The 25,267-nt window shown below is 32.8% G+C and overlaps 1 protein-coding gene across 14 annotated transcripts in view; it reads right to left on the minus strand.

Annotated features, from left to right (window-relative positions):
- Positions 1-25,267, minus strand: part of RIMS2 (regulating synaptic membrane exocytosis 2) — an 842,692-nt gene that overhangs the window by 73,248 nt on the left and 744,177 nt on the right. For all 14 annotated transcript variants that reach the window (XM_072603307.1, XM_072603309.1, XM_072603321.1 and 11 more), the window contains one exon: positions 23,355-23,596. In XM_072603307.1, the coding sequence (XP_072459408.1) occupies positions 23,355-23,596 (242 nt within the window). The remainder of the gene's footprint in view (positions 1-23,354; positions 23,597-25,267) is intronic.

The raw sequence follows: 25,267 nt of genomic DNA on the forward strand, positions 1-25,267 counted from the left end.
ATCCCCTCAATTTCCAATTCTTGGCCACAACAAAAAGAGCTGCTATAAATGTTTTTGCACATGTGGGTCCTTTTCCATTTTTATTTTCTCTTTAGGATACAGACCTAGTAGTGATATTTTAGGACCAAAGGGTATGCACAATTTCATAGCCATTTGGGCATAGTTACAAATTGCTCTCCAGAATGGCTGGATCAGTTCACAATTCCACCAACAATGCATTAGTTTTCCAATTTCCCCACATCTTCTCCAACATTTACCATTTTCCTTTTCTGTCATACTAGCCAATCTGATAGGTGTGAGGTGGTTTGGTAGACTATTCTTTAAAAACTTTGTCATAATTTTTATTTATTTTACTAGTTTACTGAACTTGCTATCTCAGAGATTACCACTGATCTCTTAACTACCAAGTACAATAGGTTTTTCTCAGTTCCCATTCTTCTTGATCTCTCTATAAAGTCTGGAACTGTGGACCATCTACTCCTTGAAATACCTTTATCCCTTGGCTTTTGCAATACTGAATGCAGCATCCTGGTTATCTTCCTTTCCTTTGCTATGTCCTTCAATGCCTCCATTTTCTTCCTTCTCCAAAATACAGATACTCTTAAAGATTTTATTTTTGACTATTTTCTCATATTGTCCTATCTCTTTTGGCAATCTATAAGGTACTATCATAGCTTCATTATTAATTCTAAATTTATATCTCTAGCTTGATCATAGATTTAGAGTTGAGAAGGGTTCTAAAAGTCATCTCTACCAAGAATAAAATCCTTTATCAGTTAGCAGAACCACCATACTCTTAGCTATTTGGAGGTGAAATCTTGAAATCACCTTCAAATTTTCACTCTCTTACATCTTACTCTAACAAGTCTTCACGTAACGATTGATTTTTCTTCATGTTTCTCCTGCTGATGACTGTTCTCTCTGCTTCTCTCTCTCCTCTTACTTTCGCTCTCATCAGAGTTCATCTTGCATTCTGTGAATGACAGAATTTCTCTGGAACACAACTTTGATACAGCTTACTGATACTGCATGCCAAATAATGGCCAAATTAGATTTTATTGTCATTCAAAGCCTTTTAAAATATGACTCCAACCTACCTTTCCTATTTCATCTTCTTTTCTTTAGGTAAACTGAATGACTTATTGTGGCAAGAAAGAACATAGCTTGTGCATTTCCAAATTCATAATGTTTATATTATCCATTAGATATGCTCCTCTTCACCCTTATAGCTATTAAAAGTTGAAATCCCTTCTATCTTTCAAAACCCAACTCAAGTTTTACCTCCTTCCTCAAGTCCTTAAATGAAAGTCACATCTTTCTGATTAGAACTACATTATCTCAAAAGAAAGTTCATTTTACTGTGGCAGTCACTGAATGTAAGCTTTTTGAGGTGAGATATTATTTCAGGTTTGTCTTTGTATGCCTTAATGCCTTTCATAGCACTTGTCTATAACAAGAATTTATTATACGTTTGCTGCATTTAACTATATGGTTGATTGATAGTAATTTTAGGGTATTTTTACTAACTTAAATTTCTGCCCATGTGAACTTGGATGGGAAAAATAAATCTTTATTTTTATCAAAATCTAAGTGAAAATTTTTATTTCTTTTAATTATATGATTAAAAAAGCATTGTTCAGAGAAGTGGTTCAAGACAAACAAAAAATTCTGAGTACATCAGCCAGAAAAAGGCTGTTGACAAGACCTGGGATCAAATGTAGTTCTGTAGTACAAAAAAAGCTAAGCACCCTCAAAGTCAAAGCTATATAATCTCATCTGTGTGAGCTTTGATGGCCTAAAAAAGGTGATTTGTGACAACTATAAGCATATATCCCTATTGTGATATTGTGATGCATAATCTATTACCCCTTACTGAAAACATTCAAAATAAAATTCTATAAGAGTTAAGTCATGTAGAATCTGGATCGGAAAGTACACTGGAAGTTGTCTAATCCTTAATGAAGGCAAGTATTCCCTCTTAGGTACATTCAGTATTGATAAGACTATACTCAAAATTATTAGTATGTTTTAAAAAAAGTAATATGATCAAGTTAAATAGGTTTTATGGAACATATCAGTAGAAGTAGTCATTTCCCTAAAGGTCCTAATTCATAGAAAGAAAGGAAATGCAAATAAATAAATGTTATGAAGCAATAGTTAATAAACATTTATTAAGAGCTGGATTTGTGTCAGGCACTATGCTAAGCACTGTGGATACAAATTAAAAAAAAAAGAAACAAATTCCTTGCTGTCAAGGAGCTTACAATCTCATTGTGGAAGACAATATACAAAAGGAGGTTGAGAAGTGGAGAGGGGAAAAGGGGACTACCAGAGGGTATCTAGTTTGAGGGCATGATGTTTGTGGAATTGAAAGCAAGCAGTGCAGCAGATGGGAAATGAATTTAGCTTGAAGAGCTGGAGCCCTCTATAAAGCGAGGCATAGGTTACAGATCACCAATAGAAGAGTGAAAGTGATGAAGGTGTAACTTCTGATATAAGCAATTTTACTGGAAGAATTTGAAGCAGCCTAGAGTAATGGGAAGAGACATATCAGAGAGAAAAGATGAGTTCTGCTTGTTTACATGCTAAATGCTAGAGTGTTCTATATTGTCAAATGGCCTTTGAAGAACCAAGAGTTTATGTATGTAACTCTACTAATCTTCTTTCAAGCACTGAAGTGATGTGCTATCATAATTCCTTGGAGAATTTTACATTATTTAGCTAGTCTTTCATTAAATTTCCAAAGGATAATTATTGCTATCTTCTCCAGTAGTCTTCTAAGTGTTCATATAAATCAGACATCATTTCACATTTTTCTTATCCTTAGAACACATACTGGCCTTTGTCTTAAAACAAGTACTTATGAAAGAAAGTACTTATGAAACTTAATCACCTCAAAGCAACTTACTTTAATGAATATGAAACATTTCTCCCAAGTCATATGCTTTCTGTGGCTCGTAATTAAACTTGCCAAGATATAACTATGTAGTACGCTTCATTAACATTCTTTACCATTCTTTTATTATATTCACCAACTCTTGGCAGTTTATATTTTAAATTCACAACCAGATTCAAATAAAGGCACTTTTGCAGGAAAGCAGTTTTTACTTGTGGGGAAAATTCACTTTTCTGATTGTAACAAAAACACATAATTATAACTGCCTAATTGCTAACTACATTTATTACAAGACCATATAATTATGAGCATTTAATAAATGTTAAAAGTGTAACTACTGTATAAAAACTAGATTATATTTGTGCCTCGTATAGACTTATGACAAATATCATATCAATGCTTGAGCAAAACTGTAAGTTGGTCTTTTAAAATCAGATTGTGAGTATAAACCTTTAATTAAGTAGTTATGTTTAAGAAAGGAAAATCTCCAAAATTTTTTTTAATAGTGTCAAATTGATAGATGCTTAACAACAGCTTTCAAGAATCCTGAAACAATAATAACATAGCAGAAGCAAATGAATCAGGAGGTTATTATGAATACATAATCAAATATTTTGTTTGCTCATTTACATGATGACTTGTTTTAAAACTTCAATTAATCAAAGCTTGCTTGGATCATACTATACTCTTATTACTTTCCCCCTTCCCAATTATCCTATGTCCATAAGAGATAAATGAAACCAAAGAAGGCACTAGACAGAAGCTACATTTAAAAATATGTATATGAAAAATGTGCTATTTTTCTATTATAACAAACATTTTCTTAAGACAAATAATTTAAAATTCTATTAAATTTCATTCATGAAGACCAAAATCTATTTTCTCTTGCTTAAATAAATATTAAGTCATCATGTATATGTTGGATTCTATTTGACAACAAAATTATTTTAACTCACAGTTAAATAACCCTTTTTGGTCCATTAAGCCTGCCTACTGAGTTTACTGAGATTAAATATTTGAAAGAGTCAGATAATCTTTTAAGAATTATGACTTTAAGTATTAGTATATACAATGAACACCAGAACATATTATAAAGGCTTCAATATCACTGATTTCAAAATTCAAAAATATGCATCTTACAACTATGGCATCAGCAGAGTTATTAAGTCACATCCGATAGTCTATGTGCTACCTTTGATATGTGGCGAAGTAGAACAAATGTACTACTTTAAATGTAATATTTGGATTTAACTCCCAATTACAAATTGTGTTACTTGTAGGTAAGTGAATCGACCTCTCTGTGACTTGATTATTTTAAACGTAAATTACCTCATAGCGTTTTTACGAGGATAGCACTTAAAATGAAAGTGATAAAAGAAGGCATCCATATAAGTTTTATGATAATGATGATGATGTGGATAAGGATGACGCATAATACTATCTGAGTCTTTAAAGCATTCCTTCCCAACTCCCACAGAACCCTGATCCCAAACTCATCCCCTCCTTCTCCATGTCTTTTATGTCTCTCTGTTCATTGCTTTCTGATCCTTTTGCTTCAATATACAAAGGGTTCCCTCGTCTCGAAATTTCACTTGAACCCACTGACCCCTTTAGCTACTTACCACAGTTGGGTGGCTCACTGGATAAAGCTTTGGTCCTGAGTCAGGAAGACATGAGTTCAGATTTGACAGACATTCACTGACTGACTCTGAGCAAGTAATTTAATCACTGTTTGCCTTAATCCAGTGGAGAAGGAAATAGCAAACCACTCCACTATCTTTACCAAGAAAGCCCCATATGCAGTCATGAAGAGCTGGACATGACTGAAAAAGAGACCCATATGTCCCTCTTGCTTTTGTGACAATAGCTTTTCCGTAAACACCTACAGAGACCTGCTTCACTCTGAGAGACCCATACACATTTGTCAAACCCTCATCAGCCCATATGATCAAGTTATACTCATTTTTTTTTCTGTTTTTCAATTTGAACCCTAAACTCTGATATCTGTTTATTTGTACTGTGAAAGGGAACTATTTGTGTCCTTTGGACCACTGTGCATTTCCAGAAATTGACCCCTATTTATTTCCTTAGAACTAGTTTATGTTTGCTTTCTTCCTTCTAGTCCAACCCCTCTGCAGATTCTATATGATGCTATTTGCTTCAATGTGGGGAATCTCAGGCCTTTCTTCTTTTTTTTAAACTAACCTGTCCATTGTAAGCCCTTAATGTACACAAACTGGCATCCTCAATTACTATCAGCCATTACTACTTGATGACCAAGTCCAGATCCTGTTTTTGCCTCCTGCTGGCCTGGTCAGTCTTAATGCTGCCCAAACAAAGTAATTCCCTTAGTGTTTGAATTCCCACTGAATCCATTCCTGCCTTAATCCTTTACAATCTGACTTTTTTCCTACAGAATTCCTTCATTCATCCTTCCTTTTCCTTTCTTCACTCCCTTCTTCCCTCCTTCCCTTCCTTTCTTCTTTCTCCATTTCTTTTCCCTCTCTTTCTCCCACTCTTTTTTCTTTCTTCTTTTCTTTCTTATCTTCATCTTCTATACTGTATCAATCACTAGCTATTCACAACTTTCCTGTGAAAATAGTTCTTATATCTTTCTCTTCTTCGTTTCTCCTCTACTACCCTAGCTCAAGCTCTCATCACTTCATGTCTGGACTCTAATAGCTTCCTAGATAGTCTCTATAAATCCTGTCTTCTTTACCTCTAATCCTTCTTTTACACTGCTACCAGATGAATCTGTCCTTAATATTACTTTTATTATATTACTGTCTTATGTGAAATCCTTTGATAGCTCTCTATTTCCTTTGCCAAATCTAAACCTTTCCACACTGCTTTCTAAAAATGTCATAATTCATGTTACCTCATCCAGGTAACATTATTTCCCACTATTTCTAGGTTCATTGTATTTTAGGATTGAAAATATTCTTATCGCAACTTGTCCCAATTCTTACTGTTTAAAGGAAATTAAGTCCAAAGGGTTACAGTGACTTGTGGAACATTATAGAGAAGGTTAGGTAGGAAAAAAAATTCAAATTCTGGCTTCAAATTCAATGTAGATGTCAGAACTAGGAATAGAATGCAGATCTTTCTACTAATCCTATATTTTCCTAGTCCTCTACATTGTATCCATGTTTTCAGGAATGATTTAGTTTTTGATTAACAGTATAGTAAAGAAAATGTATTGTTCCTCAGTTTTAGAATAAAAGTTATACCAATCTTAACTGTTGAACTAACTTACCATTTTTATTCATTTTCACATTTGAGAAGAAAATTTATTTGGGTGATTGACAGGAAAGAAAAGGCCTTTAAAAAACGAGATCTGAAGAGGGTGAAAAGAAAGGAGAACCAGACTACACAGGCAACGATTTCTCTTGAAAAATGTTAATATGTGAAAAGACAAGATCTGAATTATGGTTTAATGGATATAAGGTTTGAAGAGATTTATAATTAGAAGTGAATGAGTCCTAAGGTGAAAGAGAGAAAGGAAGGAAGGAAGGGAGGAAGGAAAGAAGGAAGGAAGGAAGGAAGGAAGGAAGGAAGGAAGGAAGGAAGGAAGGAAGGACAGAAGGAAGGAAGGAAGGAAGGAATGTTCTACTTATATAAAAATTTTCATAGGGAACACTTCTGAGGCAGTGAAATATTTGTCTATCAATTCAGAAATGACTAAGCAAAGTAGAATATTATTGAACCTTAAGTAACAATAAAAAAGAATTCAGAGAATCTTGGGAAGACTTATAAACTGAAACTGAGTAAAACAAGGTAAACAATACACACAGCGATAATAACAACAAAATGAAATTGAAAACTGTATAATTATAATGACCAAGTCTGACACTGGAGGAAAGATAAGAAAACGTATATCCCTTACTATTTTGCAGAATCAGAGAATAGGGGGCACAGAACATTGTAAATATTATAAAATTTAGTTATGTTGATTAATTTTACTGAATTTTTTTCCCTCTTTGTTTTTTATTCTGTGTTGCAAGAGAAGGTTTACTCAGTAGGGAAAGGGTAACATGGGGGATTGAATGTAATATGAAAAGAAAAGATATCAACAAAAATTTTTAAAGCTTATAAGGCAATTACTAAGGTCTAGTAAATGCATTCTTTAAACAGTACCTGATCTTTAAAAAGTCCATGATTTCTAAAAAAGATGCTGTTGCTTACCTACCAACAAAAGTACGTATATTTTTAATCTCTTCCATCCCAACTATTATTGGTAATTGGTTTACATGCACTATCTTGCCTAGTACTTCTTGTAACCAATACTAATGAACCTAAAGCTTGGTTGTTTTTGGTGAGGGTTAAATCCTGTAAAATATTTTTGGTTTCCTTCTGTATAAAGTTAACTGACTCATGAGGGAACTGAATTAAAAATCTTGGTCTCGTTAGCATTATTTGAATTCACTGTTACTAGTTTAAAAAAAGAACTCCTTTTTATTTTTCACCATTCTACTGCTACATTAACTCTTCTAAGATACTAGGGTACCACTAAGTAGAAGAAAAAGGAAATAGGCTACTTGTATTTACAGCTAGATAGAACGACTTTTTCTCAAAGACCTTAAAGCAGTCTATATAGGTTTTACTTAACTAATTTAAGTATAGACTAACAGCTCCTCTATGTATTAAGAGTACAGATTATATTAGTATATAGATCAAAGCTACCTCACGAAATGACCAACAGAATAATGGTGATTCTGATTTTCTTTTTTCTCCAAAAAAACCCCAGGATAATTCTTATGACATTAAGATTCAGACATAAGAGCCAGCTTGGTACACTTGTTAGACTCTAGCCCTGGCATCTGAAGGTTCAAGTTCAAGCCCTGCCCCTGAAAAACATAAGCCCAGGCAAATCACTTAACCACTCAGTGTCTAGGCAATTTTTGAACACTACAAACTTTAGGATAGTTTCAAATTTGTACTGGTGAGAGAGCTTCTATTAGGGAGTTTCCCATACTAATGAAATCATAGATTTTGACCAAAGTATTAATTTGTTTTAGAAAAACCTCTATATGACTACAAATAATTTAAAGGAAAAATCTCATGATTAATCATTTGTATTTCAACTAAGACGAGGATTTCTAACTTTTTCTTTTCATATCATGGAAACATTTGGCAGTCTAATAAAACTCATGGACCCCTCCTCAGAAACTTAGAATAATGTTTTTTAATTGAAGTAATAGCCAAATTTTAGTTATATGCAAGTTATATAAATATATATGTATATATGACATTACATACACATATATGTTTTCTATGTATATTCCTATCAAAGTTCATAGGCCCTCTGAAATCTATTCATAATTCTTGTGGGTCCATAACCCCTAGGTTATGAACCCCTCCACAAGATAAAACAATGTTTTGATAAAGATCAATCACACAGGAATTTATTAAGTGCTTAACATGTACCAGATACTGTGCTAAATGTTAGAGATACAAAGAAAAAGCAAAAACAGTCACTGTCCTTGAGAGGTAACATTCAAATAAGAAAGACTACATGCACACATATGTATAATTGTATTCGTGCACAGAGATTACGTGTAAGTCTCGTAGTACTGAGGTCCTCAGGTTCTCCTGAAGCCTATGAATGATATGAAAGTAGTAACAGTACTAAGAGGCGGTTCCAGGCTAGGAGAAAGGTAGACTGATGTGCCAACAATATCACAAGTATGGAAATGGCTGATTATTATCAGAGATTCTATTCACAGGATCACAGTATTTAGAGTTTGAAAGTGATCACCTAGGCTGACCCTTTCATTTTACGTGAGAACAATGAAGCGCAGAAAAGGGAAGGTCACAGACAAGTAGCAGAGGCTTAACTAGAATGCAGGTGTTCTGGCGAGTAATCATTGCTCTGCTCTTTCTATCATACTGTCTCTAAATAAAATTTAATACAACAAGTATTTGTTGTACATGGAATACTGTGCTAATGGATACAAAAATGTTTAGATATGATCCCATTTTCCTGGAGGTTACAATGTAATGGAGTAACATGACACAAATAATAAGAAAATAACATAACAGATGAACTCAAAGAAAAATGTGAAAGTAGCGAATTGTTTTTTTTTTAAATCACTGGTACTATTCAATCAATCGAACAATCAATATTTATTAAGTGCCTATTATGTACAAGGCATCATGGCAGGTGCTGAGGATGTAAAGACAATTATGAAACAATCCCTACCCTCAAGAAGCTTTTATTCTGCGGGGGATGAGGGAATAGCATCTCCACCGCCAAGGTGGCATTCCAAGGTCAGATCTGCTCTAGAACCCTGGCTTCTGATCAGTGAGAGGAATAATATAACTAGCCTGAACTAAGTACACCATGTTCTTGCAAATCTCTAGCAATCTTAACCCCATGCTTCATTCTCACCTAACTATAACCTCCCCTTCATTCTAGTTCAGCAACAATAATCAAATCAACATTACTACTCCTTATTTATAAAGGATGGGTCAATCAGTCGCCCTATGACTACATTTATGATTCCTGTGTCTTCTGAAGGCAGCTAGGTGGCACAATGAATAGTGTGCTGGACCTGGTGTCAGGAAGATCTGAGTTCAAATATAACCTCAGAAAACTACAAGCTTTGGGACTCTGGATAAGTCATTTAACTTCTGTTTGCTTTGACTTCCTCAACTATAAAATGAGGGAGAATAATAACTGCCATCTTACAGGGTTGTTAGGAAGAGCAGAGGAAATAATTTTGTAAAATTACTTAGCATATTGTCTAAGAAATAGTGGTGCTTAATAATAAATGCTTATTCCATCCTTCTTTCCCTTTCCTGACCAAAACATACTTTGATAACCACTTCCCAATATGTCTTGCCTCTCTCCATTTGAATATAAATTTTTTCAGCAAATAATCTTGCTTACTTATTTTGTATTTTAGTACTTAGCATAATGTCTGGCAAATAGTAAGTATTTAAATTGCTTTTCCATTTACTCAAGTATGTAGAAAAACATACAAGGCAAATTTGAGGGAGAGGGATTAGCAGCTGGAAGGATGGAGGAAGATTTCATATGAGAGGATACCTTTGCACTGAGCTTTGAAAAGAGTCTTACCATTAAAATTCATCAAGTAAACATTATCTAAGGTATAAGAAGACATAGAGAGAAAGATAATAATGACAGGAGGTTTCAATATCCTTCTCACAATTTTGGATAAGTCTAATAGAAAGATAAACAAAAAGGAAAATATGGAACTGAAAAACTTCTAGAGAAACTAGAGTTAATAGACTTATGGAATCTTCTAAATGGGACAGCAAAAGAATATACATATTTTTTGGTACTACATGGACTGTTACAAAAACTGACCATGTGCCAAGGAACAGAGATATTACAAAGAAATATTAAAAAGGCAGAAATAGTTAATACCTTCTTTACAGACTATAATGGAATAAAACAGTAATTGACTTAGGGAACACAAATAAAAGATACAGACCCAAATAGAGACTTAAGAATAATAACTTAAATAATGAGTGGGTCAAAGAAAGAACAAATGATAGAAATAATTGATAGCTATATTAATGAAAGTGATAATGATGAAACAACATATCAAAATTTCTGGGATTCAGCTCAAGCAGTCCTTTGGGGGAAATCATATTCTTACTAACATACATTAACAAACTAGAAAATGGGAGAATTGATGAAGTGAACATGAATTAAAAACAAATTAGAAACTGAAAAAATCCTAAAGCAAGCACAGAATAGGAGATGTTAAAAATTATAAGGGAAATAGAAATATTGGAACCAGTTCTTCAAAAAGAGTAATAAAATTAACAAACAACTTTTCTGATAAAAAAACAAAGCAGAAAATCAAATTAAGAAAACAGCAGATGAGAACAGTGAAATTCCAGCAAAACCATAAGAAATAAAAATAGCAATCTGAATATACTATACACATTTATAGGCTAACAAAACTGAGAACACAAAAGAAATAGAGGAAGATCTTCAAAAATAAAAAAAAAAATATCCAAACTAACAGAGGACCTGCCAGAGATTTTATATAACCCAATCTCAAAAAAAAAAAAAAGAAATAGATCTAGCTATAAAGAAACTACCAAAGGGGGAAAAATTCCTAGCCTGATTGAGTTACAGGAGAATTCTATCATTATTTTAAGGAAAACTCAGTATCCATACTTCACAAATTATTCTTCAAAATTGAGAAAATAAGCAAAGAACATTGACTCAAAAACTTTAAGCAAAATCCTATCAAAGAGATTATAGTGATTTAAGATACCACTCATTATGACCAAGTGGGATTTGTACCAGACATGCAAAGATGGTTCAACATTATGAAAAAAATCAACACAACTCATTATACTAGAAACCAGAAATACAAAATCTTTGACAAAGGAGAACAAAACTCTGTTATGTGGAAAACTCTACATAGTACATACAAAGAAGGAACTTTTTAACATCATAAAAATATCTATTTAAAACCAATACTAAACATATTATGCAATGGAGATACATAAGAACCTTTTCTAATAAACACAGGAGTGAAGCAACGATGGCTAATTTCTCCACTACTATTTAACAAAATTCTGGAAATGTTAGCAATGGTAATAAAACAAGAAAGAAATTAAAGCAATAAGGATAGGGAAAGAGGAGATAAAACTATCTTTGTTTGCTGATGATATGCTGGTTTGCTTAGAAAATCCTAGGAAATTTGCAAAGATACTAATTAGGCATTAATAGTTTCAGCAAAGTTACAGGCTATAAAATACACCCTCAAACAAAATGAAACAACAAAAAGAGGATTTCTACACAAAAATTACAAAACGCAAGAAGCAATGATAGAAAAGGAAAGCCCATTCCAAGCAATTACAAAATGTCTAAAATGTCTAGCAATCATTTTTTCAAAGCACACAAAAGACTTGTATAGATTCAGTTACAAAGTGCTCCTTAAAGAACTAAATAACAACTTGAAAAGTGGGAGGAATGTTCAGTGCCAATGGCTAGGCCATGTAAATATAATAAAAATGGCAATATTACCAAAATTAATTTATAGCTTTAATTCCATACCAATCATACTAATAAGGAGATACTTTACAGAACTTGATAAAATAACAAAGCTAATTTGGAAAACAAAAGAAAGCTCTAGAATGAAAAGTAGTGAGGAAGAACTAGCACTTCCAGACCTCAAAATATATTATAAAGCAGCAATCTTTAAAACTATTTTATTTTGTTTAAAAATCAGACAAATCAATGGAACAAGGAGGAATCAGAAACAATAGAATTTATTTTTCAACAAAGTGAAAAAAAAACCAAAATACCTAGGAAAAAAATTCCTTATTTCATAAAAAAAAGAAAACCTGCAGGAAAAATCAGAAAATAATTTGCTGGAAATTAGACTTACACCAACACCTTACACCATATTCCATAACACATTTTAAATGGCTACATAACCTAAATATTAAAGAGTATACTACAAAAACAGAGGACATACATTTCATGTGCCTCTCACAGCTTTGAGAAAGAAATCTGTTTTAAGAAATGGAGGCAAATTATAAAAGATAAAAGAGATAACTTTGATAACTTGATGCCAAAAAGCTTTTCCATAGACGAAATTAATCCAAACAGGATAAGAAGGGAAATGACTGAATGGGAAAATTCTTTCTATCAAAATTTCTTTTTATATAAGTGTTATCATCTAAGGTATATAAATATATACATATATATATATACACACATTCACATATGGCTTCTAGGCTATACATATATATGTATTCACACACACACATACATGAAACGTTTTCAAAAGAACTTCAATATATTCACAGTCACATGAAAGAATGCTCCAAATCACTAATAATAAGACAAGTAAAAAACAAAACAACCTAGAAATTCCACCTCACATCCTGCTAATTAGCATAAATGACAAAAAAAAGGTAAAAGTCAAAGTTGGAGGGGTTGTGGAAGGATAAACACACTAATTTATTGTTGGTGGAGATGTGAAACGGTATGATCATTTTGGAAAGCAATTTGAAATTATGCAAATAAAATGACTAGAATGTTCATACATTTGAACCACAGACTTCATTACAAGGCTGGCACCCCAACAAAGCCATTGATAGAAGACAATCCCCGTAAACATTTAGAGTATCACTTTTTGTTATAGATAAAAACTGGAAACAAAGTGGATACCCGTCAGTTGGAGAATGGCTAAACATTCATGTGGCATATGACTGTAATGGAATATTACTGTGCCATAAGAAATGATATGCATGATAAACACAGAGTGTGGAAAGCATGGAAAGATCTATATGAACTCGTGCAGAATGAAGCAAGCAGAACCATCAAAACAATATTCTCAGTAACTTGTACAATGTAAATGAAAAGGACACCAACTTTTTTTTGAATCACAATAAAAAAAACCCAACCAACCAATGTAATAAAAAATCCAGCAGGATTTTAATGAAGAAGAATGAGAAAACATCTCCAACCTACCCTTTCATGGAGATGGGAGATCCAAAGATATTACATGCTGCATAATTTTTTGTACTTTTTCAGTGTGATGATTAGTTGGGTTGAATTTTTTTTCTTTTAAAAATACTCTTTGTTATATGGGATGGCTCTATGGGCAGTGGAGTGGAAGGGATTTGGAATAAATGGTGTTGTAAAAAAAAATAGAAAATGTCAATAAAGACTTATACAATAAAGACATATACATAAAATGTGGACGTTCTATTCATCTCCAGGCTTCATTTTTTTACTTTTGGTTTTACAGAAATATAAACACCATACAGTGAAAGTGAGAGGGAAAAGCCTAGATGTATAATCTTGCATTATCTCAAAGTCCATAACAGAGAAAAGATACTGCCATTTACAATGACATATGACCTTCCTACCAAATTAAAGAGACCACAGACTATGAACTACTCTGTATGTTTTAAGAGTGTGCTATTCAATACATGAACAATCTTTTTAAAGAATACAAGGAAATGGATGGAATATATATATATATGATTTTTAATTTATTTGTAATTATTAGTTCAAAATTAATAGGATATTTCTTGGTTTTAGGTCCATTGCTTGTCACAAGAATCATCTTTATGATCTTCTAAAATAATTCTGAATTTAAGATATAAAACAAGCATTTCCATAACAAAGTGGAATAGAAAAAAAGATTGCACATGAAACTGCAAATCTATTACGTACAACTTGCTTTTTCTTTTAAATATATAATAAAGAGTTATCATGAAACTGTCTTTTCTCTCTCACCCTGCAGAGATGGCTACCATTAGACATGTATATGTGTGTGTGTATATATATATCCATGCATATATATGTACATACACATATACATGTAAAATCAGATTATACATACTTTATCAGTTCCTTCTCTGGATGCAGATAGTACCTTCCTTCATTTGTCTTTTGTAGTTAATTTGGGTATTAAATAGTCAAAATGATTTAAGCATTCCAAGGTGTTCTTAAAATAATAATTCTATTACAGTATATAACATCTCTTGGTTCTGTTCATTTCACTCCATTAATTCATGCAAATCTTTTGATGTTTTTCTAAAACCTCTGAGCTCATCATTTCTTATAGCAGAGTAGTATTCCATCCCAATCATATACCACAACTTGTTTAGCCATTCCCCAACTGAGTGGCATCACCACAATTTCTCATTCTTTGCCATCACAAAGAAAGCTGCTATATATATTTTAGAACATAGGTTCTTTTCCTTTTTCCCCAATCATCTTTGGAAACAGACCTAGTAGTGTTATTGTTGGATCAGAGGGCACAGGCAGTTTAGCAACTTTGTGAACATAATTCCAGATTGCTCTCCAAAATGGTTAGATTAGTTCACAGTTCCACCAACAGTGAATGAGTGTCCCAATTTTTTCCATATACCCCCCATCTATCACTTTCCCTCCTTATCATTTTAGCCAAATCTGATAGCTATAAAATATTTCAAGTTTGCTTTAATTTGCATTTCTCTAGTCAAAAATAATTTATAGCCTTTTTTCACTTGATTAAAACTGTTTTGATTTCTTCATCAAAAACTGCCTGCTCATATCATTTGATGATTAATTGGGAAATGACACATATTCTTATAGATTTGATAAAGTTCTTTATATATTTTTAATATGAGACGTTTATCTAAGAAACTATCTATAAAATCCCCCCCCAATTTTCTTCATAAACTGTCTATCCATAAGTCTGATAAGTAATTGTTTCTGTATTTAAATTTTCTTGTAATATCTCCCTTTATATCTAGGTCATGCCTCCATTTTGATCTTATTTTGGGAAATGGTGTAAGATATTGGTTTATGCCCAAATTCTGCCAGACTGCTTTCCAGCTTTATCAACAATTTTTACGAAATAATAAATTCTTATCCCTCAAACTTAAGTCTTTACACTTTTCAAACACATGGTTACTATAATCATTTGCTGCTGTAAATTATATGTTTATTCTGTTCCACTGATCTACCTTTATATTCTTAGCCAGTACCAGATAATTTTGAAATACTGCCTTATAATTTAAGCTCTCTTATTGCTAAACCTCCATCCTTTAATTTTTTCATTAGTGCTTTTTGTTATTCTAGAGCTTTTGTTATTCTAAATGAATTTTGTTATTATTTTTCCTAACTCAGCAAATGACTTTTTATTTGAGATGACATTGACTATATAGATTAATTTAGACAAAATTATCATTTTTATTATATTGGCCCCACCTACCCATGAACCCTCAATATTTCTCCAATGATTTAAATCTCATGTTATTTCTATGAAAGTTTTTTTTTTTACAACCTTCATATAGTCCCTGGGTTTGTTTTGGCAGGTGGATACCCAGTTATTTGATACTGTCTAGAGTTATTTTAAATGAGTTATCTTTTTCTATCTCTCCTTGCAGGGTTTTGCTGATGACATGTAAGAATGCTGATGATTTATGTGGGTTTATTTTATGTCCTGCTACTTTGCTAAAATTATGATTTCAACTCACTTTCTGGTTGAGTCTTTTGGATTTTCAACATATATCATCTGCCCAAAGAGATAGTTTTATTACCTCATTCTCTAATCTTATTTGTTCTATTTTTCTTCTCTTATTTCTACTGCTAGAATTTCCAATACAATACTGAATAATATTGGTGACAACGAGCATCCTTGTTTCACATCTGATATGATGGGGGTGGTTTCTAGCTTATCCCCATTACAAATAATGCTTGTTGATGATTTTTTAGGCAAACACCTCTCATTAATTTAATGAAAAATCCATTTACACCTAGTATCTGTAGTGTTTTTAATAGAAATGAGTGCTATACTTTATCAAAAGCTTTTTCTGCATCTATTGATTGAATCATATGGTTTTTGTTACTTTTGTTATTGATATAATTAATTTTGTCCACAGTTTTCCTTATGTTAAACTTTCTCTCCATTCCTGGTATAAATCCTACTTGGTCACAATGTACAGTCTTTGTGATATATTATAATATCCTAGTTTGAATTTTATTTAGAATTTTGTATTCATATTCATTAATGAAATTTGGTCTATGATTTTCTTTCTCTGTTTTTACTCTTGCTGGTTGCTTTAGGTATCAATATCATATTTGTTTATAAAAGGAGTTTAGTAGGACCCTATTCCAAATAATTTAACACTGGAATTAGTTGGTCTTTAAATGTTTGATATTATTCACTTGTAAATCAGTCTGGTCCTGGTCCTTTTTTTCTTAGGAAGAGCAGTTTCTTAACAAAGAAACCATGAAGTAATGTGACCCTGAAACTCATTTGTCACTTGGCAATTATTCAAAAGAATAATTTCGTAATGTGAGCATTCACTTTACTCTGTAAAACATACCGTAAACCTTAAAAAAGTCTTTTAACATTTTAAAACTGCACTAACGGTTGGGAACACTGTATAGGTGTCAGCTACTCATCATCATCATCATTATTATTATTTTTACAAAAGCAGAAATTTCCATGGAAAATGTGATCAGTGTTCCATGACTGATTTTTCTTAAGAACAAAGCATATTAATAAAGAAATTTCATGCTTGGGACACTGAATATGAGCTCATGAGTCCACAAAATCATGCAGATCAATGCTACGTTAACTGCAGACGATCAATACTTTTTCTATCCCAGGTAAAAAATTATTTTCAGTATGTTATTTCCAACATCTTCCAATTTTCAATATGTTATTTCCAACATCTTCCAACATTTACAACATCGGGATCCCATAAGATCTAAGTAAATAGACATCAGCATCTTTGAAAATGATTTAACATTTTAGTCATTGATCATACCTAAATATTCATGACTGAAGTCATTAAGATGGTAGCTCCATTTTATGTGGCAAGGAGAGGGAGAAGTTTCTTTAAAAGTATTTATACACATACTCCTTGAATTCCCCAATATCACAATTCATTTAAAGAGAAAAACTCTGCAACTTAATGAACCATTCGATGTTAATTAGAATGCTAGAATCACAGATACTAAGTTAAATGTCACCTCAGAAGCCATTTGGTTCAATCCTCTCATTTCACAGATCTCATGTCCAAGGTCACACAAGTAGTAAGTGTCAGAAGTGGGATGTAAGTCCAGGTCCTCTGACTCCACAGCCAATTTTCTTTCCACTGCATCATACTTCCTCCTTCCAATTCAGCATGTCCCAAGCCTGTCATTCCTTCATACTTCCTCCCATTTTTATTGAATGTACTTCTACCCTTATAGTCATTCAATTTTAAAGGATCATCTTTGAATATTTTCTCTGTCAAGTTATCAATGACCAAATCTTATTGCTTCTACTCCACAATATCTTTTGCATCTGTTTTCTGTTCTTCACTCACAAAGCCTCTTTCCTAGTCCAAGTATTTACCTCTCACCTGGAGTATTCCAATAGCCTCCTAATTGTTTTCCCTGCTTCTTGGCTCTCACCTCTTCAGTACTTCCTCAATATACTGACCAGTTAGTATTCCTTACAACTACAGAAACACAATAAACTCTTTACAAAACCCTACTAACAAAGATTTTAAATAAGTGACCGAATGTTCACTATTCACAGATGGGCTATACCAATATGATGAAAATAGCAATTGTACTTTAATTTACATATATAGTTCCATATGAATATTATGTTGCAATATTTCTTCACAGAATCAGACGAAATAATAACAAAATTCATTTAGAAGAACGAGTTCTAGAATCTCAATAAAACCAGTAAGAAAAAGTATGATTGAAGAAGGCAAAACATTATCTGACTTCAAAATATACTATAAAGTAATAGTCAACAAAACTATATTTCATTAATTAAAAACAGAAAAGTGTATATGTGTATATAAGAGAGACAGACAAGATGAGCAAGATTAGGAGCAATATAAAACAACATTATGTTTTAAATAGAGTGATATCTAATAAACTTTAGAATAAAAATTACTGGGGGGAAAGTTCCCTTTTTGACAAGACTACTGGGAAAATCAGAAAAACATTTTGGCAGAAATTACATTTAGAATAACATTACTCTTTAATCCAAAACTCAAAAAGTTTATGTGACCTTAATATAAACAGTCATTCTATAATAATTCTTGAAGAGTCAACAAGATAAAATATCTGTCACAGCTCTGTCCTAGCTATTTCTAGGGGGAGAATTATTAATTAAAATGAAAATAATTCTGATGTTTCATTATATACAATGAAAGTCTGGGAAAGATGAGAAAAAATGGGAAAAGTTAATGCTAGGCTGTGAGAAGACAGGTTCATTGATGAACTATAGGTCAAGTCGTCTAACTATTCTGAGTATCAATTTGGGATTGTGTTAAAAAGGTAGCTAAACTGTTCATACCCATTATATTCTTGATTCCATCACTAGGCATTTATCCTAAGGAAGTCAATGACATAAAAAGAAATTCAATAAATACTCAAATATTTGAAATACCACTTTCTTCTGTGGTGGCAAATAACTGGGAAAAGCGGGTTATTATTAGAGGATATCTGAAAAAATAGTAGCATATGAATATAACGAAATATTTATTACATCATAATAAGACATGAATATAAGAAATTTGGAGACAGATTGTTTTGTATAAACTGCTGCTGAGTAAAATAAACAAGGAAACAATATGTAGAATGAGTACAATATTATAAATGAAAAAAACACTAAAAAAAAGTTGAACTATGAATAATTGAAAAACCAATAGAGGTCCTGTAAAAAATAACAAAATATATCTTCTCTTCATTGCAGAGAGATAACAGACTACTAAGATAAAGTATAAAAATATTGTACACATTGTCAGCTGCAGTCATGGTATTCTAATCTTTTATTTATTTATTTTTGTTACAAGACAGTGTTTATTCTGAAGGGGGTATGAGTTGAAACGACAGACATATAAAGAGAAATGATAAAAAAAATCAGTATGTTTGATATTTTTATTAGTCTATAAAATTAATGTTTTAGTAGTATCATATCACTTTACTTCTAAAACTCTTTAATGGCTTCTTATTTTCTCTAGGATAAAAAATTTTTTTAAAAATTTCTCTAGGCCTCCATAATCTGGCACCCTATTATTACAGTCCTTATTTTACATACTCTTCCTATACTGTTCTAGTTAAACTAGACTCATAGCTAATTTGTGAACACGAAATTCCATTTCTTGTCTTGGTACATGTTGTCTTACATGCTTAGAAAGCACTCTGACCTCACAGAATCCTTAGTTCCTTCAAAACCCTACTCCAGAGACTCCACCTCCATCTTCCTGACTCACCCCACCCCATCCCAGCCTCTCCTACACTCTTGAAAGCACTTTGTATTTATTTCTTGTGTAAGTATTGCATTTAATTTAATTCAACAAGCATTTATCACGTGTTCATTATGTGTTAGGGACTGTGGATACTGAGACAAAGACAAAAATGAACGTCTTTTCCCTTAAGGAGCTTGTATTCTACTGGATAAATAGCTGTTGGCATTTATATAGTCATTAACTTTGAAACAGCTACATCTATATTATAACTTTATCTACACACATGTGTAGATACAAATAAAATTTATAGCCACAACTGCCTTTTGAGGTAGGTGCTATAATCCTCATTTTACAGATGAGAATACTGAGATTTAGAGGGGTTAAGTGACAACTTGCCCAGGATTACACAGCTATTAAATGTCAGAGGTCCATCACCTATCTATACACTGCTTCCACCTTGCTTCCCTCTCTCCATCTCCCATTCCCCCACACACCTTTGCCCCATCAACTAGAAGGTAAGCTCCTTAAAAACAAGCTCTGTTTCGTTTTTGTCTTTTCGTTGCCTTCCATTACTTAATGCAGTCTTGCACGTAGTAGACATTTAGTGAAAGTCTGCTGAATTGAATTAAAAATAAATTCAGTATCACCCATAAAATAACAGCGCATCTAAAATTTTTGTAATGAAAATATTTTGAAGTAGGTATCTATTACAAAACACAATATACTATGCCAAATCACAGAATCGGTTGGAAGGTACCTCAAAGACCATAGAGTCTAATTCATACCTATACAAGAATCCTATCTATAACATACCTGAGTCATCCAGATTTTTTAAAAGACATTTAGTAAGCAGGAATCCACTACTTTCTGAAGCAGCATATTCCTCTTTGTGTGGTTCAAATGTTTCTGAGTTTTTCCTTATATTGAGTCTAAATCCATCAAGAAAGTATGCTACATCTGAAGTCAGAGGAACTTGCTTCAAATCCCTGCACTCTTACTGTCAACCTTGGACAAGTCACTTGAAGCACCTTATTGTCCCAGCAGTAAAATGAGGAAATTGGACTAGATGACTTCCAGTGTTGATTCCAGTTCTAACTTTTTTTTTTTTATCACATTTAAGTCTTTGTAAATTTTATGCATCTCTCTTGTTTTTGCCATCTGGGGCTGATCAAAAGAAATCTAATCTCTTCCACAGGACAGTCTTTAAAACACCTGGATATAGCCCTATGTACTCCATAAACTTTCACGTGTGTAGGCTTCCTCAATTTATTTAACCATCAATTTATGAATGAATACATCTAACTATACTATTGTATAGTCTATATCACTTTATCCTTTCCATGAGAACAACATGGCTATTTTACAAAATTATCAAAAAAGGCAATGAAACCAGTCTGGCATTATCCTTGATGAAGCCACATTTGCTCTTTGGGATCACTGCTTCCCTTTCTAGATTTTTATTAAGCATCCACTTAATAACATATTCAGAATTTTGCCAGGAATCAAAGTCAACTTTATTTTATAGAGTTGAATAATCCATTCTGTTTTCTTTTTTGATCACATTTCTAGTTGTTACCTCTATTCTACTTTTGATCTTTCAAATCTAACTGTTGGCACTCACATTGGCCAATTTTTTCAGTACTCTGTAGTTCACACAGCATTGATCATAGTACAACGAACTTAGAACTGAAAAAGACCCTAGGCATAATTTAATCCAACTACTTCACTTTTACAGATGAGGAAAGTGAGATTTAGAAAGGAGAAATTACTTGCTCAGCATCACAGAGGTACTAAAGAGAAAAGCCAGGATCAGAATAAAGTTCCCTAGGCTACAAACTCAGTGCTTTTCCCATGGCAGCACACTTCTAGCCTGGTGATCTGGGAAGGAAACAACAAAGAGGGACTGCTCCCAGGAATGTTCTCAGTAGGTAGAAAAATGAAACAAAGATAAGTTTCTATCTGTAATGAAACACAGTTATCTCCCAATAGGCAGGTATGAAATTTCTAGTCCCATGGCAAGAAGGATTCTACAGGTCCCCTTTCTTGACCCATCAGACATCCATCACAAAATGACTATTTTACTATGCATATATCCTTACCCCTTTTCTACAGAAATAGTAGGTGCCTCTCTTTTAACCATAGAAGGTAAAAAATCCATCTCACAGTATCATGCCCTGTATTTGTTAATACTGGCTCCTATCTGCCAGTCAAAGGCAGCTCACAGTCAGTGGGTTCATTTACAGTACCAGATTCCTGCTAATACAGCAACACTGGCATACTACGCTATCACTGCTCTGAAGCTATTAATAACTACTTTTAGGTATGCCTTTTTTTTTTTAAAAAAAGCTTACTCTCTTAAATAGAAAAATGCTAATTAAGTAAATAATTTTTTCTTGACATGTGAACAATTATGTAATCAAATTTTAAAGGTTGAAGCCTATACTTTTTTTGAAGTATGGTATTCTGACTGATATAACTTATAGTACCACTTTCTATGATAATATGATTTAAACACAACTTTAATTTTTATGAATCAAAATTATATTTGTGTAAGAAGCATAAGAAGGAATACAATGCATTTAAAATACTTCAAGTAACATTTCTAATATGTAAAGGAAGATATAAGTAAATATATGTGTATATTATATGTATATTACAGTTTAGTGAATTACAGACAAAATTTTGAAAAATAATAAAACTTCCAGAACATTATTGAATCCATTTCACGTCATTCAAATTCCAAAGTGTGCAAACATCTGATTGGCAGGATCCTTTGCACCTTAAGCTGTTCAATTCTCTGAGTCAACATTATTTTGTAGTAGGGAATTAGATTTCTCACTTCTGTATATGAGTTCTAGTTTTCAAACACAAATTAGTGTTAATCTAGCTGCCTGTGATTTATTTGCTCTAAACCAAAATCTGTATTACTTGCTTTTGCTTGTTTGCTAAGTATAAAATATGATATTTATTTCATTTACTAAGAGTTTACAGCTTAATTATAAACCAACACCTCACTGAAAAAGACACTGCTTTGACTCACAAATGCTTTCATTGCTAACAACAGCTTTTCTGAGTAGGAGTATTGCTTGTAATTTATTGTAGCAGATGTGATTTGGAAGCTGGATGTTGAAGTTCCCCAAGATTTAAATATTTTGGCTGCTAGCAAAAAAAAAAAATCATTAAATCTTGTTCTTGGACAATATTTCAGTATGAACAGGATAATGTAAACTGTAGTGAAGAAAATTTATACTATTGGAAAATGTTGTTTATAAACTGAAAAGGAAGTCAAATTATCACTAACGTAGCTACATTATTCCTATGGAGTATGAGACATCATCTTCAAGGCAGAAATTCACTGAGAACAAAATTACTTTGTTATGTTTCTGTATGAGAAAAAAAATCACAGAAATTTATGAAAAGGGTAACCCAAAGAAAAGTAATCATGTACTCTTACAATACAAAATAACAACATTTGTATTTATGCATTTACAGACTCAACAGTTCAGGTTGGATCCTGCCTGAGAAGAGAAGGAATGATTACATCAAGTTTGTAACACACGTTAACCAGAATCAATAGCAGCCATACTTCATGGTGAAACAGGCTCTGTCTTTGCTGAAAAATAAAGTAATTGCATCTTTACCCTCACTCAAACACATTGTTTTCCAGACAACATCATAAGTCTAATAAAATGATTCAGAACAACAATTTACATTTGTGAATAACTCAAGTATGAATGTGGAAAAAAATTCCTACCAGTTTGGCTGAGCTGGGATGTACTGCGGCTTTTTCGTGAGAGACCCACAATAGCTACCATTTTTGCCCCAATGCTGGAGCGCCGCTTTTTGCCACCGGTGCCCATGGTGCCCACGGCGGTATCAGATTGGCTGCCATCATTCTTCTCTATTGTGCACATGTCCCCACTGATGCTGGTGCTTTTAGTCATATTCTTTCCTGAGATGCCCATCTGTCTGCTTTGCATTTTGGATGTAAAGACACTGTCAGTCGATGGATGGATAAATAGTGCAGACAGAGCAAAAAGGGAAAGACAGAAAAGGACAGGTTTCAGATGAAAAAATTGGAGTCTAATGCAGTGGTACAATTTACAAAGAACTTTTTCTTAGATGTAATGACAATCTTTAACACTTATGGTATTGAATGTGCTTTACAATTCAGTCAACAAGTACAACTAAGCAAAAATAAGACTATATTTTTGCAGTGTTTTTTGCCTGTAGGTTCATTTTTGCTGCTAAAGGAAATATTAATTTACAAGAAAAATATTTTCAGGGGAAACCATAAGAATATTCACCTGAATATACTTTTCTACAGCAACAGGCACACTCTATAGCAGATATACAACGTAGGGAAGTCACTCTCCAATTGTAATCTTTTTAAACCTGTCCTTGATTACTTTTGTAACACATTTGGAATGGTGGGCATTTTTGTTTGTTATTGCAATGACCAGAGCATTCATTTTAAGAGAACATTTTCTCAGGACACTAAGAATTTGCTGTAGTAGATGCCATAAACTAACACTTATAATTAACTATGAAAAGTTTTCAAATTTTAACAAGATTTGAAATTTACTTTGGTTTTCAACTGAATTATAAGCACAATCAATTTCAGATGATTAGATTTCACATTTCTAAAAATCTTTATTTTCAGTACACACAGATTCATTTTGACAATGGAAAAATTTCCACCTATTTTAAAAACAGCACTAATTTCTCCAATACATGTTGTAAGGTGTTGCCTGATGAGAACTTTGGAAGGTGACCATGATGCCTGTTGGTGAAGCAAATTATTGGAGAGTTGTTAACAGGGTAGCCACTACTTAGTATCAAAGCCCATTCCTTTAGGAATTAGTTCCAGATGCGAATAACTAACTAAACAGAAATGGCCAGTTCTGAAGTCCACAAATAGTACTGGGTTTCCACAATATTTCACAACTATAATTACAGGGGAAAGGGTGAATTTCACCCAAACAATGAATTGGGAAGGCTTACCAATGATTTCAGAGGCTATCACTACGGTACTAAGAGAACATTAAGAAGCTGGCCCCTGGAAAGATGAGGATGACGTTAGAGTCTCTTATATACAGGATAAAAGAAGGTTTCTAAAATTCAATAGGTTTCTGTATACAAAGTTAATTTTTGATGTAGCCCCTCTGTATAGAATCATAACATCACTGAGTCATTCCAGAGATTTCAGCACTCTTATGACAAGGATTTTTTATTTCAGCAACTGTAAGTTTAGCAATATATGATTAAGATTAACAAAGTGATTTTCATGATGAGTCAAGAATCCTAACTTCTATATGTGTGTGTATTTACATCTGTATGGATACACGTATACAAGAGCCCTACTTATGCTTATATATGTATGTGTATATTATACATACATATAATGTGCATTATATGTATATACATATATATAAGTAAAAGGACTGTTGAATCATGTCATGAATATCACTTTGTTAATCTTTGCAAAAAACAAGGAGAAACTACAAGGAAAACACCACTACAAGGATATGCGCACACACACACACACACACACACACACACACACACACAAAGATTCCCACGCACAGGAGAGGACATATATGAATGTGCTTGAATCTTTGCAGTGGCTTCACAAAATGTTTAAAAAAGTGATTTCCATGACATGAA

This window comes from Notamacropus eugenii, chromosome 4 (genome assembly GCF_028372415.1).
Source record: "Notamacropus eugenii isolate mMacEug1 chromosome 4, mMacEug1.pri_v2, whole genome shotgun sequence".
NCBI lineage: Eukaryota > Metazoa > Chordata > Mammalia > Diprotodontia > Macropodidae > Notamacropus > Notamacropus eugenii.